The sequence below is a fragment of the Manihot esculenta genome, chromosome 14 (genome assembly GCF_001659605.2).
Source record: "Manihot esculenta cultivar AM560-2 chromosome 14, M.esculenta_v8, whole genome shotgun sequence".
NCBI classification, from domain to species: Eukaryota; Viridiplantae; Streptophyta; class Magnoliopsida; order Malpighiales; family Euphorbiaceae; genus Manihot; species Manihot esculenta.
Genome location: NC_035174.2, coordinates 28,008,694 through 28,024,262, shown reverse-complemented (window position 1 = coordinate 28,024,262; position 15,569 = coordinate 28,008,694). Strand labels below are relative to the sequence as shown.

Below are 15,569 nucleotides of genomic sequence, written 5' to 3'. Positions count from 1 at the left end.
CTAGAGACCTGAGGAGCCGGATTGTTCGGCTTAAAGGACTTCACGGGTTTTGGACCGACTCTATTTTTTCGATTCCGGTCTGATCCAGAGTGAATGAAATCCGATAGTCATAAAAATGTATTAAATTCAGTATTCATAATAAATACATAAATAAAATTAAACCAAACCAGTAATCATATTTTTATTTTCTTAGTCAAATTATACTGTGGATCTCTCACCATTTTATTTCATTCTGCAGGTCCAATTATACTGTCCAATTCAAAAAAATAGAGAGAAATAAAAAAGAAAAGCAACTATATATATAAATTTTTGAGAAATTCTACCATTCTCTATATTCATGAAATATAGAGAAAATATATTCTTAAAATGATAAGTATTTTCTCAGAGATGTTTGGTGAAAAAGAAAAAGAAAAAGAAAAAAAAATCATGCAGGTGCAATGGAAACTCTCTCAACCTCAACAATATACTCAAGAGTAGCAAATGGTGGAATTTGCACATCAGGACCTAAATCAGCACCATTCTCTCCAAACCCTAAATTAGCTGGAACTATAACTTTCCTTTTTCCTCCTGCCTTCATACTTCTCAGTGCATATTCTATACCTTCACATATTCCTTTACTGTAAGGCCTTGAACCCATTACCAGAGCCAAAGGCTTCTTCTCTCCAAATGTATCAACAAACACTTTTCCACTTTCTTCTACTTTTCCCTTTAGCTCAATCACCACCAAATCCCCTGCCCTTGGAGAAGCTCCACCACCAACTCTCAACTCAGTGTACCTGTTTCAAAAATACATGTATACAGTCACAGACGTTATGTATATATAAGACAACGTTATATATTTCAACAACCACTCTTTGGCGACATTGTCCAAGTGTGTGTACCTTATGCCATTAGGCAATAACACCTCTTCTTCCTTCTCTACATCTCTGCAAAACAGTGAACTAGTTAGGAAAAGCTCATTTTAAGACTAAGTCTACCATTTGAACTGTGAAAAGTATCAAAATATTATCAGTTGCAGTTGAGCAAAATACTTTCTTAAATATAATACGTGTATTTTATGGATTGTTTTTTAGATATATACTAATTTCCGAGAATTAAAGCCATCCTACTGTTCTTTGCAGAAGCAGACTAATTAATGGAATGTTGGAAAACTTGTATATAATCTGTAGACACAAGTTTCACAAAGGTAAGAGAATGAAATGGATATATAGAGAAGTTAGATTTCAGACCTTGTATTTGCTTCTTGTTGGGAGACTTCAAGTCGGGTCTTAATCTGTTCAGAGACCACACCAACTGCAAGAAAAGCAGCCCAAGCAAGGCCAGCACCAAGACCAAAACGCCTTGTTAATGTGGAAGCTATCCAGTCAGTGCTTTCAACTTTGGTAGATTTCTTCTGTTCTTGCACTTTAGCAGAGAAGACTGGTGTCGGCTGCTCAGATAAGCTCGTGCTTAGCTGCGGCGACGGTGGAGGTTGTGGTTGTGAAGGTGGAGTGGATGGAGGCGGCGGCGTTTGTGACGAGGAAGAGATGTGATTAGTTCTGGTTAACGGGTGAGAGAGGAATGGTGGAGAGCCAAACAAGGTAGCCATCTTTCAGGCTTATTGATAGTTTCTTTCTGTAGATATTAGGATGTGAGATAGAAAAAGATGATTATCTTTGAAATAACATAGCAGTAGCTGGTCCCTACCTTATCCATGCATGTGATGGATTTTAAATGATGGGGTCTCTTCCTCTCACTTTCTAAACCTTTTTATGAAGCTGTTTGGCTGCAGGGAAACCCAAAAGAAAAATTCCCTTATCCCTGTCATAGACTTAAACTCTCTTTTTCTTTATCTAATCTAAGATTGCAAAACCTAAGCACCATGTTTTAGAGATTAACTCAGGAGCCAGACACATGACCTGTATCAATTTTGAGGACTTGTGACAGTTCACTCAAACTTGATCAATAGCTCTAGGAAACTTTCCAAGAGAAAATGATGGAAAATATTGATACTTGGACAATATTCCCCACCCTTCATCAGATTCCTTATCAGCAACAAAATGGCATCATTTTGATCTAGCCAAGCTTGCAAGTAAATCTACTGCATCACTCTTCATAGAAGAAAAGTTTTTCCAACTGCTTTCTTCAGTTTGTATTTGCTTGGTATCAAACTGTAAGCACAAGAAAAAACACAACATTGATTACAACAATTTCAAATGGATTTTCTTTCTACAAACAAATACACTTTGAGGATTGCTGCACAAGAATACAAGAGAAGAAAAAGGGAAACATTGAAAAAAGAATCACAATCATCTCAAATTGGAGCGTATGTTGGTTCATGATCTTCGATCAATCTCTTTCAAATTCTTGTCCCAAACAGTCCATATATTCCTCTATATTTTCACAGTTCGATGCGCATTCTTGTCACAGACAGTCCATAATTTGCCTCCATGTTTTTGGCAGTCCGACTAGCTGAAGTTCGACTTCATCATAACTTGTTCAATTAGCCTGCCTGCTATTCTGCTTCTCGCGACTGCTGACCTTTCTCATGTCCACCTCTCGTAGATGAACTTGGTCTCAGCGCTTGTGCACCAGTTATAGGCTTCTGTAATGGCTTCAAAGCAGCCATTATCTCTGCAAATGTTGGCCTCAATCTCGGGTCCCTACAATTTACAATGAGGCCAAAAGTTAATCTTATATCAACTTGACCAACTAAACATACAACAAATCCAAGAATCACACTATGGAACAGAGCATGCAAAGCACAAAGCAAGTAAGCTCTATGTCCATGATATTTTCACTAGCTACGGCATGTAATTGACCACAATTCTAGGCGATGTGCATTTTGCTAATTACATGTATTCTTTCATGCACAAAAAGAAAAATTGAAAAATCAGATCTTTTGCGGCTGCAGAGGAAATAGAAGTTCCCGTGCTACACTGGTTTTGACATGTCAGATTTCAACACTTCCTTTTTAGTAAACAAAAGAAGAAAAGAAAATAGTTAGTGATTTAAAAAAGCAGGAGCGCATTCATCTACAAAGAGGAGAACACGAAGACTGGCAGGGCTTTCAGGGGCATTTACACTAGGAGATACAAAGCCATTTACCTGCAAGGTACAGTTTAAAATACAACTTGTTGATAATAGAGAATAAAAGGCCAAGGTAATAAAGGCACTAACAGAATCCAAATTGCACTAGTCTTTCAATTAGCAGTGTGTATTTGAAAGAAGCCTGTTGTAACAGTCAAATTGTCAGCTAAAGCATTAACGAACCATAAATCCATTATAATTAAAAGTCAATCTCTAAATTACTTCGACTTTCAACTTTGAGGCCAATATGAAACTGTGAAAGCATTCTGAGTGACAACTACATCAGCTACAGCATACAGATAATAGGCAAGTACATATATAGCACATTGGAACATTTTGGAAAGGGAGAGAGGAGTGGGGAAGAGACTTAGGGGAACTAGACGGAAAAATATCCTTTTTTGCTCTGGTATTTGAATAAATTTATCATCATGTGATGTCATGAATTGAGAAGAGTTTATCAGACTTGATCAGGCATGGTTCCTTGCCTTTAATAATAGAAAAAATTACTATTTAATCCCTAAAGTATAGAAAAACTCACTTCTCAATTTTGAAAAATACATGAAAACATTTTTAATATTTTAAAAAGTCTAATAATTAGTCTCTTCATTAATTTTAGCCTTTCAATGTTAGAGAAAAGTCTAAAATGTCATCAATATAGAGAACCTAATTAATAGACTTTTTTTTAAAAACTGAGGGATTAACTATGGATGAGTTCTTCTATATCACAAGGACTAAATAGTAAATATATAACTAAAACTAACGGAGGGAGTACTTAGTAGATATTTTAAAACCTCAAACATTTTAATGATGTAATTTTCAAAATAAAAGCACTAACTAATGAGTTCCCTGTGACAGGTACTAATTAATATTTTTCCCTTAATAATATGGTCTAAGACATTGCCTAGGCACACAAGGCACAGTCTAAGGAACAAGTCAGTGTATGTTGCCATCACTCACATTATACCATAGGCAATACTGAATAGCATCTAGTGACTTGCAGTTCAAGGGTTTTTTTTTCCGATTTTATATAGCTCAAAATGTCATGATAAATTCCCTCGACTTAGTGGAGTGTAGAAAATGGTTCTATACAGACAACCCAACTGTGCTGGTCTTAAAGCTTTTGAGTTTTACTATCACCATAAATTGAACAATTTGGACAAATGACTTCTTTTGGCTGAAGTCAATATAAATAGTTGGTTTTATAAAGCGATAGGAAGGGAAATAAAGGCCCTGGCGCGAGGACATTCCTAAGTGTATTCTAAGTACAGAATCGAAAGCAGAAGTATTTTACTGGTTGGGCTGAAAGAAAAAGTCGAGTTGGACATCAGAGGAAGAACCGGTTTCTTTGATATCTGGATGGGGACAGAAGGAGAGGATGATGAGTAGATGTGGAGGAAGGTTGCAGGTGAAAGGCAGCTGAGGATTTATCATCTTTTGAGGCAGAATGGTTTTGTGCATGGGACGAGTTCCTGGGGCTATACTTAGCCATCTTTCAATGGTTATTGCAATTTTTTGGTGTTTATTCTCTTTCCTTGCATGAAATTGAGCCTGTAAACTGCTAGTTTTAGCATGATAAGCATTTCTCTGAGATGTGTATCCTAAATTAAATTCAATGTTGAATTATTTAAGTTCCTTTCTCTATCGCAAGGTAGAAATAGAAATGCTTATTGTACTAGGAATTTATGAACATGTTTTTCTTAATCCAACTCTTCCCCACAGCTTAAAGAGATGAAAACCTTGACCAGCTTAACTTGAGAAGCTCAAAAAAGAACACATTCGCATTTAGGTTTCAAGGCCTACATTGCAGATACTATCTCCAACTTTTGAGGACAAACAGAATAGACTCGTTACTAAGGAGTAACGGGTTATCTAGCTTATTGAAATTTTCAAGGGGATGCATTTTTTTAACTATTTTGCCTATATCAGCATTTTTTGGGGGAAAAGAAGTATAAAATAATTTAGATAAAAGGAGAAAAGCAAAGGAAAAAAGAAACAAAGACCTATAAACTAGAAAATGGAAACCACAGGCATTTGTATCTACATGTCTCTTCAAGCTGCAAGTTCCAACATTATTATAAGTATAGCATCTAGTGCAGTAGAAATTGTTGATAGTACAGTCATGCAAGATAAGGCAACCAATAATATTTGGCAAAACCACAATATTAAAATTTGAAAAATAAATAAATAAAATTAAAGAAAAAACAGAATATTCAGAATAAAAGACCAAATACTCACGTCTGCCAGCATTTCCTAATAATATCTGCAATGACTGGATCCATACTATCTGGAATGTCAAGACGTCGTTGTTGAAATCCAACAGCACCAACAACTTGCATTGGGTTCATTCCCCCCCATGGTTGCTGCAATGTACAGAGTTCCCATAGTATAACCCCAAAACTATAAACGTCACACCTGCATATTGATCCTCACTTTATATTACTATGATGAAAATTTAACAAGGTTCCAAAAAGAAATACCAAGAACACCAAGTGGGAAAGAGAATTTGCATACTTTTCATCTGAAGGTTCATTTCTTAGCACTTCTGGGGCCATCCACTCAGCCTGAAGGCAATAATGCAGCAAATGATACCAAGAAAATTATAAAAATAAATAATTATGAGAGAAGGACCAAATACTAGTGTAGCTTACCGTCCCTGCAGTTGACCTTGAAGAGAGAAATGTGCTGTGCTTCATTCGCGATAGCCCAAAATCACAAACCTAAAGACAGGCAAAAAGTTTCAAATAATGCTCGCTTAGACTTGGGAAATAATCTGGGTGGAAGGGCATGTTGAAAGATTTCATGGTCTCCATGAAAAGACAAGAGTACCTTCACTACCCAGTTTTTATCAACCAGAAGATTTGGGGACTTTAAATCACGGTGTACTATCATTGGAGTGCAGTTGTGCAAATAATTCATTCCTCGAGCCTGGAAGTTCAGTCATATAGAAAAAAAAATCTCCAATCAATACAGAAGAAGAAAAAAAAGAAGCGTGCCAACTAATATTTAGATAAAGCATGAATAGAAAATCATACAGCATCAAGGGCCATCCTCAAACGTCTCCGCTCATCTAATTGATTGTTAGGCCTGTGGATTAGTCTATACAAACTACCTCTGCAAAATATAAATCAACCCTCAATACTCCCATTAACATGAATATTAGATAAAGAAAGACAGCAACTCCAATGAGATTTGAAAGGCACTGTATACTATTGTTAAACATGCATGGAATGGAAACATAAAATAATAATCTGTTCAGTAGGCCAAATTATGGAGCCCAAAGAAACAACCACCACTCTGCATCTAAATGGACATATTTAAAAATAATAACATGCAAAATGGAGGTGAAAGATGAGCAACTCTGACACAGAAATCCAAAAACTAATATTCCTTGATCATTAACATTTTGGTAACCCATGACCCATCATGATCATTATGAAGTTCATCCGGTTATCTTACAGGTTTAATTATTTCACTCCCGTCATTCACTCTACAAATATATACTTGATAAGAACCTGAAATAACTCATAATTAGGCAATGACCTGTGATAGTTATTAAACATATTAGCCATTGCATTAAACTATAACTTATGTTGAAAGTTTTAATCAGTTCAGTCCTCCAAGGTTATGATGTTTCTGCTTATAGAGCACAGTTAACTCACATTGTTCCCTTAAATGATAATAAAATCCCAAAACTTTGGATTCCAAAATGTATTTGAGGGGGAAAAAGAGAAAAGAAATGGGAGCATGGCAACATACCTAGGAAGAAACTCTGTAACAATTGAAAGATTTGGGGCACGAGTTACTGCTCCCATGAAAAGAACCACATTGGGATGTCTGAGCCTTTTCATGATTCGAACCTTGCATTCAAATCACAAGTAAATTGGCTATTTAATAAAATTCTCATGCTTCAAAGATATCACGATAAGATGGACAAATTTATCCATAATATCTAATGTAGACGCATAAAAACACAATGTGAAATTTAGCAAAGCTACGATATAATATTTGAGCAAGGAAAAATAAAATGACAGTAATTCTAAACCCACTTGTTGATAACTGCAGAATTGAATCATTTTGCAATAAATATTTTAATCAAAGAGCTGAATTCAAGCAAATAACAATTGGAAGCAAATTTAACAGCATAGCAGATTTTTCCGACAACCAATGTATGTTAATTTTCAAATTCCAAACATGCATGAATGAGTAAGGCATATAAATGTCAAATGAAGGCACCTCCAATAAAACAGTTTAACTTGAATCCTAAGGTCATAGAAAACAGTGTCGACTTATTGGCAAAGGTGCACTGCAGACCTAAGTGAGAATTTCACCTTCACTGAAGATGAAAGGACTAACAATTGGGAGCAAACCATTCTGTCACAAAGATAACAGAGCCAAAAGAATACACATCCAAAAGTGAACTCGAAGAGAATTTTTATGTTGCTTACAACTTATATTCTTCCTCCATCATTAAGTTTCAAGAAAATCTACTTAAACTAGAATAGTTATTTCCTAAGCCCCTTCATCTTGATACTTATGGTATCTGATCAACTACAATAACAGTATCCAAGATGCTTTACAGCATCATATAGTCTAGAAATAATAGGGGCATACGAAGGATGCAGCTCGGACATGGCATCATTTATAAGATAGAAATTAATACAAGGGGCATTTCTAACAAACAAGTAGAACTGTAGGAATATTCTTCCATGCCTTCCCTTAGAGGATCATAATATCAGCAATTCTAAGATAGGAAAAAGAACAAAGAAGAGTTTGTACCTCACTTCTGAATTCTTCAAGTGATTCAACAGAAATACCTTGGTCCAGGAACCTCTTCACAGCCACTTCCTATTAAAAACAAAATGGTAACAGTTAGAATTATTAGCAGATGACAAATTCGATTGATCTAGTTTATCCATGATCCATTATACAAACAAGTGCTGAACATTGAACTTTGACCCATAACCTTTTCCTTTAAGTAAAACCTGCATCCTAGCTCATGTTCTAAGAATTTAAGAAACTAAAAGATTGATAATCTCCAAAATACAATTCCTAAAATGAAAAACAACAGCAAGATGTAATGATTGCCCAGAGAACATGTTCCCCAACAGTTTGGGAAAGACAGGTCTTAAATTGTTTTTATGTAAATCAGGTAACACCTTGCACATTTGGTTTTTCAGATAGATAATAACAACTTTTGCTAAATTCTTTTTGTTTCATATTTAAAGCCATTGCATAAACCTGCCACGTTTAGTTTCTTCACTCGTATTTAAAAAAAAAAAAAGCCTTTATGGCTTTCCACCTAATAGTAAGTCTGCATATTTACTGGTGCCAGCTCCTCTAGAAAGAAGAGAATTCTTCAAACCTAATGTCACATTTTCTGGCATGCTTCATGTTGGTTAGCCATCTCCAAAGTAAGCATATTATGAACATTAAACATTTTGGCACATATGCAGAACAAAAATTATAAAATCATGAAAAAGTTTAATTGACACGAGAACACCCACAGTTCCATGCCAGTCTCCGTGATATACCTCCCCGTATGATCCTGCAAAACAAAGAACACAACAAGTATGAAATGTATCTAAGTATAAAGCAATAGTCAGGGTTGCATTGATAGAATAGTCAGAGGCCAGTACCAAGTCCAATGCGTTCACCCAAGGTGATTTCCTCCCATGGAATCTCACACTCTGCAACATCATCTAGTGCTGCATCAGACTTTGAACTTTCACTGCCAACTGATCTATTCAATGTTTTTTCGCCTTCTGAAGTTTCTCCTAAAGCATCACGTTCTTGGCCCCCACTACCACGGTCCCCACTACCTTTTGGCTCATAACCAGAATTATTTGCATCTCCATCACTTCGTGCACACTGCTCATACTGCTTACTGACAGCCGCAGTTGTTGCCACAACAGCTGCAGCAGTTGCAGTGGCAGCAGCTGCTACAGGAAGGTTTGAGTCAGTGCTTGACTTTGCTGCAGCAGCAACCATAGAAGATGCAACAACAGCTGCAGCAGCTGCTGCTGCTGCAGCAACAGGAACTTTTTGCACATAACTTACAGGAGTTACTTCAGACTGCGAAGATACGGTTTGTCCAGTGACCTCTCTCATATCAAAAGGATAATTGACCCCTAAACCTTCCACAGGTTTAAGTTGCTCAGGTTGGTTAAAAGCAGGACTTGCTTTAGAATGCAATCTGTAATGAGGCAGAGGGGGCAAAAATCGAGCAGGACCAAGATCATCTTGATCTTTCATATGCCATGCTTCACTCTTCTGTTTGTAGTCATCCTTATTTTCTATAGGGGATTTGGCCTCAGTAGTTGATCCATCTAACTGCTCATGATAAATTTCAGTAAACAAGCTAGGGGGAGCAACAACACCACTTTCCAGTAACACATCATGAAGTTTCTGGGCCAACTGTGGATTCTCTTTGGCTGCGTCAATCATGTATTGTGAAACATCTTTGACTTTCATTCTACGTACAGCTGGAGAGCTAACACCTTCAGTCCATGAAGGAGATCTTGCATGAGCATGAGTATAACTAGGCCTTCCAGGACTCTCCCGCACCATCACCTTCTCTGCATTGGAAGGTTTCTTAGAATCATCTAAGGACGACTTGGCTTCTTCTTCACCTTTAACTATACTGGGCACATTTGCAAATTCATGAAATTCACACTTCTCATCAGATTGTTTTCCTGCAGCTGCAACATTCCTGATTCTGGATCTCTTCTCCAAGGTCCCAGCATCCGAATGTTCTTCAAAAGAACTAGCTAACCCACTACTAGAAGAAGCTCTATGAGATGAGTCAATGTCTCGAGACAAAGGACTAGCAGAAAAGAAAGACGACTCATATTCTACATGTGATCCAGCAACATCAGAAGGAATAAGTGTTCCAGGGTCTGCCATTAAATCAACAATGTATTCCCTGAAACCATGCCATCCATCAACTTAATAAGTAATTCAATGTTTCTAAATGAATAAATTAAAATTTTAGAGGAAAATTTCCCTTCTCTGAGATCTCCAGAGCTGATATTTGACCATTAATGCTAGCAACAACCTCAAAACCAACGCTAATACATAAAGATATGTCCAACATGATGAAGTTGCCTTTTCCAAGAATCCCATCTATGAATAGCCAAATACCTGGTTTCTTAAACTAAGATATGATAGCTTAACCTACTTATGAGAATTAAACATTGAAAAGAAGTCTTAACAGTATAGCAGCTCACATTTGCAAGATAGATCATGTTCTGTTGCAGAGCAAACAGTGAACTAAATCCTAAATAATCCAGCTGACTTAAAAAATAACAAAACCACGAGAAAAATAGTCATCATTGGAAAAAGGAAATAAAATGAAATAGAAAGTTGTAACTGTAATTACCTTCCATCATCAATCTTTACAAAATTCATGGCAACATCATCAGAACCAGTGTATTGATGACCTTTTACCAGTCGGCATGGAACACCTATGCTGTCAGCCAAAACCTGCATAACCCCAAAAAGCAGTAGGTACAAAAAAGAAAAGAAATTAGTTGAGAGACAAAATGAAAACTGCAGCCAAACTGACAAAGAGAAATATAGTTCTAATGGAGTGAGGGAAACAAGAGGCTCTAATAATCAGGCAAGAAATTTGACCAACAGTTTTACTTCAGTGAAAAAAAGTGCAATTATCAAAACAATTTTTACAAGATAAAATAAACTTGTTTTAGAAAGCTGCTAAATTTATGAAAAAATTTCACAAGTGAGCAGATAAACTGCTAAAATATTTGCACAACATCCCTCAATGACTTGATAGGAGCTGCAAACAACAAATGCTGTTAACAACAGTAAGTGGAAGTGATCACTCTACACCTCTAACTTGACAATGACTGGCTCGTGAAGTACAATGCTTAAGATAGCAAGAACCAGAAATTTACAAAACATACGTTCCACCCATATGAGAAGAAATGACCAGTGATTATTTTGTGTAAATTTTCTGAGTAGGTCTCGAAAAATTGAAGATTAACAAAACCAAAGGACTGAATAGACTTCCTAGGAAAAAAAACCATTATAGCTTCAGCAAGACAAGCCATCCACAAAAGTTTTAGAAACTAGGACCAACTTAGGAAAAGGTTTTCAGCACCATCACCATCTCACAGAACCTAATTTTGCTTCAGAAATGTAAAAGCACTATATTTTTATCTGCTGAGTTTTAGAGAGCTAGGATTGGTCAATTAGAAGTGTCTCCTTAATTTAAGGGATGTGTCTTCCTAAATTTAAAGATCTATATCTTGGTAATTTTTCATTATGAATATGCACTATGTATTATGTAAGAGATGATAGATACTGAGTAATGTAGCCCTTTTAGTCATTTTTCTTCTCTTCCATCCTTTCCCTTCCATTCCTTCAAGTTTCTCCTACCAGCAAGTTTGTGATTCTACTGACAAATAGAAAGAGCATAATAAATATGCTCAAGCAAATATTCTGTAACTATCATCTGAAAAAAAAAGGTTTGAATATAGATTCAGCAGGTTCATCTGTCACATAAATGCCATATTAGCACACTAGACTAGGTGCATCTGAGTGTACACAATGTAAATCGTGAAAGCAAGTACCTTGAACATTAATGCACGATGACGGGCCAATCCAATTGTAAGAGAACCAAGGGGCAAAACCATGCTACCAAGTGTTGCTTTCAAACTGTAGCTAAGACTCCGCCATGCTCTTGTCATGTTGTCAGGATCGCCGACTGATCCACCCATGTAATCAGAAACTAAAATAGCAAGCTTCCGCACAAAATCTCTATCCATGAAAACTAGAGATTCAGACTTTGACTTGACTGCCATCTCTAGTGCCTTCTGCTCAAGTTTCAACAAGTTAGCGTCAGCAGCCCTATTCACTAGCACTGCTTCCCAGCTGACACCATCTTTAATTGGTGTTCCTTGCAAATCAACGAGAGAAGGCATTCGTTCTGATGTGGACTCGGTCAAAATTCCATACAGGTCATAAAAACCATCCAATATCTTGTCATCATAGCCAAGAACATTGTAATTCTGTGAAGCATGGATAAATCTACGATATGAGATTGGTTAGAAAGGAATAAACATGAAAATAAGAAAAGTTCAGAAAAGGGTCAAATAGTCGAATAATTCTAGTTTACATCATATAGTTTTCCTATTCACCTCAAAATCAATACTATAAGCAAATAGTGAAGACAAGAAATTATCTTAATGAATAAACTGAAGAACATATAGTCAATTAATTGATTCACTTCACTGCTACTTTATGCTGAATACAACCTCTAATTTCTAAAGCCAAGAGAATGTATGCTTCTTGTAGTTTTAGCCTTGAGAAAGGATATTAAAACCCATACCGACAAAAAAGACAGGAGGCAAAAAAAATGCTTTCATTACTTTACTGGGCTTTCCAGGTTGAGTAAAGGAAATATATAGAAGCATAAACTTCTATCTACTTGATTTGTATTAACAATAGGTCAATCCTTGAAAGTTGACAATGCATGCTTGTGAATATATAAATCCTATTTGTCTTCCATTACCCCAATATTTGAATCCATCTTCTCCAATTTTGAGGACAATGGACCATCAAATATCTTCTTCATAATGTGTGCTCCAATAATAACACGCCTCAAGACTTTTTTTTTTCTCAATGATACTTTAATCATAAACCACTTAGCCAAGAGAAATTGAATAACCGAATAAAGGAGGTTCAGATGATGTTGACCAAAATGACCAACTCTTTTGCAATGTTATTAAAAACATGAGCATAAAATAGAAGTTCATTTGAAATAACCAATTTCAAATATTAGCAAATTTCCAGTGATAGATGAGGAAATAGGACATGATCAGACGTCAAATACTCCACCAGCTTAACAACCATAGCTTCACATATAAATGATCAATAGGTGCCACTTGCCATCCACTCCTTCTCTTCCTCTTCTGCAAGATTCTATCATTTATAAAATGTTTTCTGTTCATCAGAAGATAAAGTCTCAATCCTTTCCTTTTGCTTTTCCTCTTTGCAGAGAATCCACATTTTGCAAATAGCTAAAGGTTATGAAGCGGCAGGCTGTACAATAACAGACTAACAATATACATTGCCAGTTACAATTTTTTTCAAAAAAAATTGTTAAAGGTACAGAAATTGTAGAAGAACAAGCATCTCTAGACTTGTAAAAGATGATATTGGCCTTGATCCGAACTCCAGTTTTTAAGCCTAAACGCTCAACCCAACAAAGGTCCAGTCCCAATCCAATTGAGGTAGCTTACATGGATCTTTCTCCTTCATTTTTTATCCATCCAGGATCATGCAGGCCATAACCAGACAAAATATCAAATTCTTATTTACCTCTTTAATCCATCAGCTCTATCTTCCCGCTTCTTTTCTCCTACTACTTATATCCTTTCACTCTGCACAAGTACATCTATTATGTTGAGTGCAATCCCATTTGTGAACTAAATACAATTGCATTGCATAAGCATCCAATGCACTGAAACCATTTTAAGAAGCTTATTGGCAACATCTAAGGCGTTTGCAGAATGATAAGATGAATATCTCCATGTCACAAAACTTATCATACACACTTTACCATAGAGGAGTTGACTTCGCAATTAGATCATACTGGAATTACTTAATGATTGACTAAGAAAATATTTTCTCAGTAAGAATTTCAAGTATTCAGATTGTGAGAACCAATATTTTGAAATTGATAGATTGGAGAGGTGAGAATAAAAAGACAAACTTACCCAGTATCTATAAGCAACAACTTCAGCTGGAGTATTTTCCGGAGCACAAGAGCCCAAACTTATTTGCTTAACAGCCTCAATCTGAACTGCCTCAGGATCCTCTCTAGCACTCAACTCCAGAGCCAGCTGAATTTGATATTCCTCCTCAATTTCAGGATCCCTTGACGTAGAAGACCCTGAATCACGCCTGGCAGGATCAGAAACGACATCCAAACCACTACTACTAATCGAATCAGATGGTTCGGTCCTCTCTCCTCTAGTCACATTTGAAGATGATGGTGGACTAGGACTTTTTTTATTAGCAACAGAATTCAACCAATTGGAAATACCTGAGAAGGTTTTATGCTCATTGGACCTAGAGGGCAAAAGCCTATCAGGGGAAGATACATCAATGGACTTATTGCCCCTTGATGAATTTGAACCCTCTGAATCATGTGATTGACTAGGCATGATGTGGAGCTTCTTAAGAAAGTTCTTCATATTATTTCCCAAAGTTCTTGAATCGTTCAATGCTAAAGAAATAAAAATCTGGCCATAAACCTCTCCATTGTCTTGGACCAAGCATGAAAACTTAATCAGTAAAAAATACCAACTCAGAAAATAAAAGGTTGAACCAAATCCAAAAAGCCCCTTTTGATTCACACCCACAGCTGACCCCAAAATCAACCCATCAAATCCAAGAGCCGCAATACTCACTTCAAGAAATACCCAGTACAGCTTTCTCAATATCAAGAACACCCAGATGCTTGAATTGAAAGATAACAGCCTCCTTTTCACAAAACAACAAGAACGACAACAACCTTATTCTTGAAGATAACACAAAGAAACAGAATTTATACTCAAACGCATAGCCCACTGGCATGCATGCACAGAACAGCCAATAGTACCATCAAGAAAACTATGATCCTTGTAATCTAGAACAAGAATAAACCAATACCCAGATAGTGAAAAAGATAGATCTTTGTTTGGACTCAGGGAGGAAGATAGCACATAGAAAAGAGAGAAGAGGGGTTAGTTTTGAAAAAAGTTAAGAGATGCAGAGCAGCAGAGACAGCAAAGACCAACAAGTGGGAGAGAGTAGGACCTCAATGACCCACTTGTAGTTTTTGAGGCACAAGGATTTCACGGCCCCATTAAAAGGTTAATTCGGTGGCAAAACAGTGACTAACACCCACAAAACTCTACTCAACCCAACTCAACTGGCCCTGGCTGGATCTCTCTCTCTCTAAAAGGGTCCTAAAGAAATACTACCAGTGTCCTCTCTCTTGGTGAGATTGGAGTCCCAAAGTCCGAAGCCATGGTGGAGGCATGAGTTGGAAATTTGTGCGAAGAATGGAATATTGAATGTGCAAGTTGGTGAGAGAAAGATGGTGTTTTTATGAGACTCTCCACTTTTTTCCTTTTACAATTTTTTTTTCATCCTTTTCCTTTTAATTTTGTCGTTTTGCATTGCATTGCTGCTTTTGCAGCTCATGGACTATATATATATATATATATATAATTGAGAAAAAAAATTATATTCTTGAAAATTAAATATAATATTATTTTAATTATAATAACTTCAAATAATTTTAATCTTTAAATAATATCCAAAAAGTATTTTTTTTCCATAGGAGTTTTTCGATCTCTCTATTTTCTTATTTCTTAATTTTTTTTTCTAATTTTATTGCTTGGATTGGAATTCCCTAATTTCAGAAAACTTGTCTAATTTAAATGATTTTGACCTTTCATTATAATAATCACATAATTCCTACTACGTTA

At 36.2% G+C, this 15,569-nt stretch overlaps 2 protein-coding genes across 5 annotated transcripts; both read right to left on the bottom strand.

The window, feature by feature from the left end:
* Nucleotides 1-277: 277 nt before the first annotated feature.
* LOC110600288 (peptidyl-prolyl cis-trans isomerase FKBP17-2, chloroplastic) lies at nucleotides 278-1,768 on the bottom strand. Its single transcript, XM_021737104.2, has 3 exons — nucleotides 1,230-1,768; nucleotides 882-926; nucleotides 278-776 (listed from the first exon to the last, which is right to left on the bottom strand). The coding sequence occupies exons 1-3, from the start codon at nucleotides 1,586-1,588 to the stop codon at nucleotides 425-427; spliced, it is 756 nt and encodes a 251-aa protein (XP_021592796.1). The 5' UTR covers nucleotides 1,589-1,768; the 3' UTR covers nucleotides 278-424.
* A 280-nt stretch (nucleotides 1,769-2,048) lies between these two features.
* Nucleotides 2,049-15,153, bottom strand: LOC110600286 (probable serine/threonine-protein kinase SIS8). 4 transcript variants are annotated; one of them, XR_002485674.2, is made up of 14 exons: nucleotides 13,809-15,149; nucleotides 11,661-12,098; nucleotides 10,448-10,551; nucleotides 8,706-9,991; nucleotides 8,574-8,614; nucleotides 7,846-7,914; nucleotides 6,826-6,926; nucleotides 6,102-6,180; nucleotides 5,896-5,994; nucleotides 5,718-5,786; nucleotides 5,581-5,630; nucleotides 5,305-5,481; nucleotides 2,287-2,642; nucleotides 2,049-2,150 (listed from the first exon to the last, which is right to left on the bottom strand). XR_002485674.2 is itself a non-coding variant. In XM_021737102.2 (13 exons), exons 1-13 carry the CDS (start codon nucleotides 14,286-14,288, stop codon nucleotides 2,495-2,497), a joined length of 3,141 nt encoding a protein of 1,046 aa, XP_021592794.1. In that variant the 5' UTR covers nucleotides 14,289-15,149; the 3' UTR covers nucleotides 2,049-2,494. The 4 variants fall into 4 exon arrangements, 2 of the variants coding, with proteins under 2 accessions (XP_021592794.1, XP_043806089.1); XR_006348417.1 differs by having other exon boundaries at nucleotides 2,049-2,642; nucleotides 5,305-5,498; nucleotides 13,809-15,153; XM_021737102.2 differs by having other exon boundaries at nucleotides 2,049-2,642.
* Nucleotides 15,154-15,569: the final 416 nt, after the last annotated feature.

Excerpts from the sequence above, each read along its gene's own strand:
- LOC110600288 (XM_021737104.2), bottom strand. The coding sequence starts at position 1,588 with ATGGCTACCTTGTTTGGCTCTCCACCATTCCTCTCTCACCCGTTAACC. Across the intron at positions 927-1,229 it reads CAACAAGAAGCAAATACAAG|AGATGTAGAGAAGGAAGAAG; the intron begins GTCTGAAATCTA and ends ACTGTTTTGCAG. Across the intron at positions 777-881 it reads TTATTGCCTAATGGCATAAG|GTACACTGAGTTGAGAGTTG; the intron begins GTACACACACTT and ends TTTTTGAAACAG.
- LOC110600286 (XM_021737102.2), bottom strand. The coding sequence starts at position 14,288 with ATGAAGAACTTTCTTAAGAAGCTCCACATCATGCCTAGTCAATCACAT. Across the intron at positions 12,099-13,808 it reads TTGTTGCTTATAGATACTGG|AATTACAATGTTCTTGGCTA; the intron begins GTAAGTTTGTCT and ends CATGCTTCACAG. Across the intron at positions 8,615-8,705 it reads GGGTGAACGCATTGGACTTG|GATCATACGGGGAGGTATAT; the intron begins GTACTGGCCTCT and ends TTTGTTTTGCAG.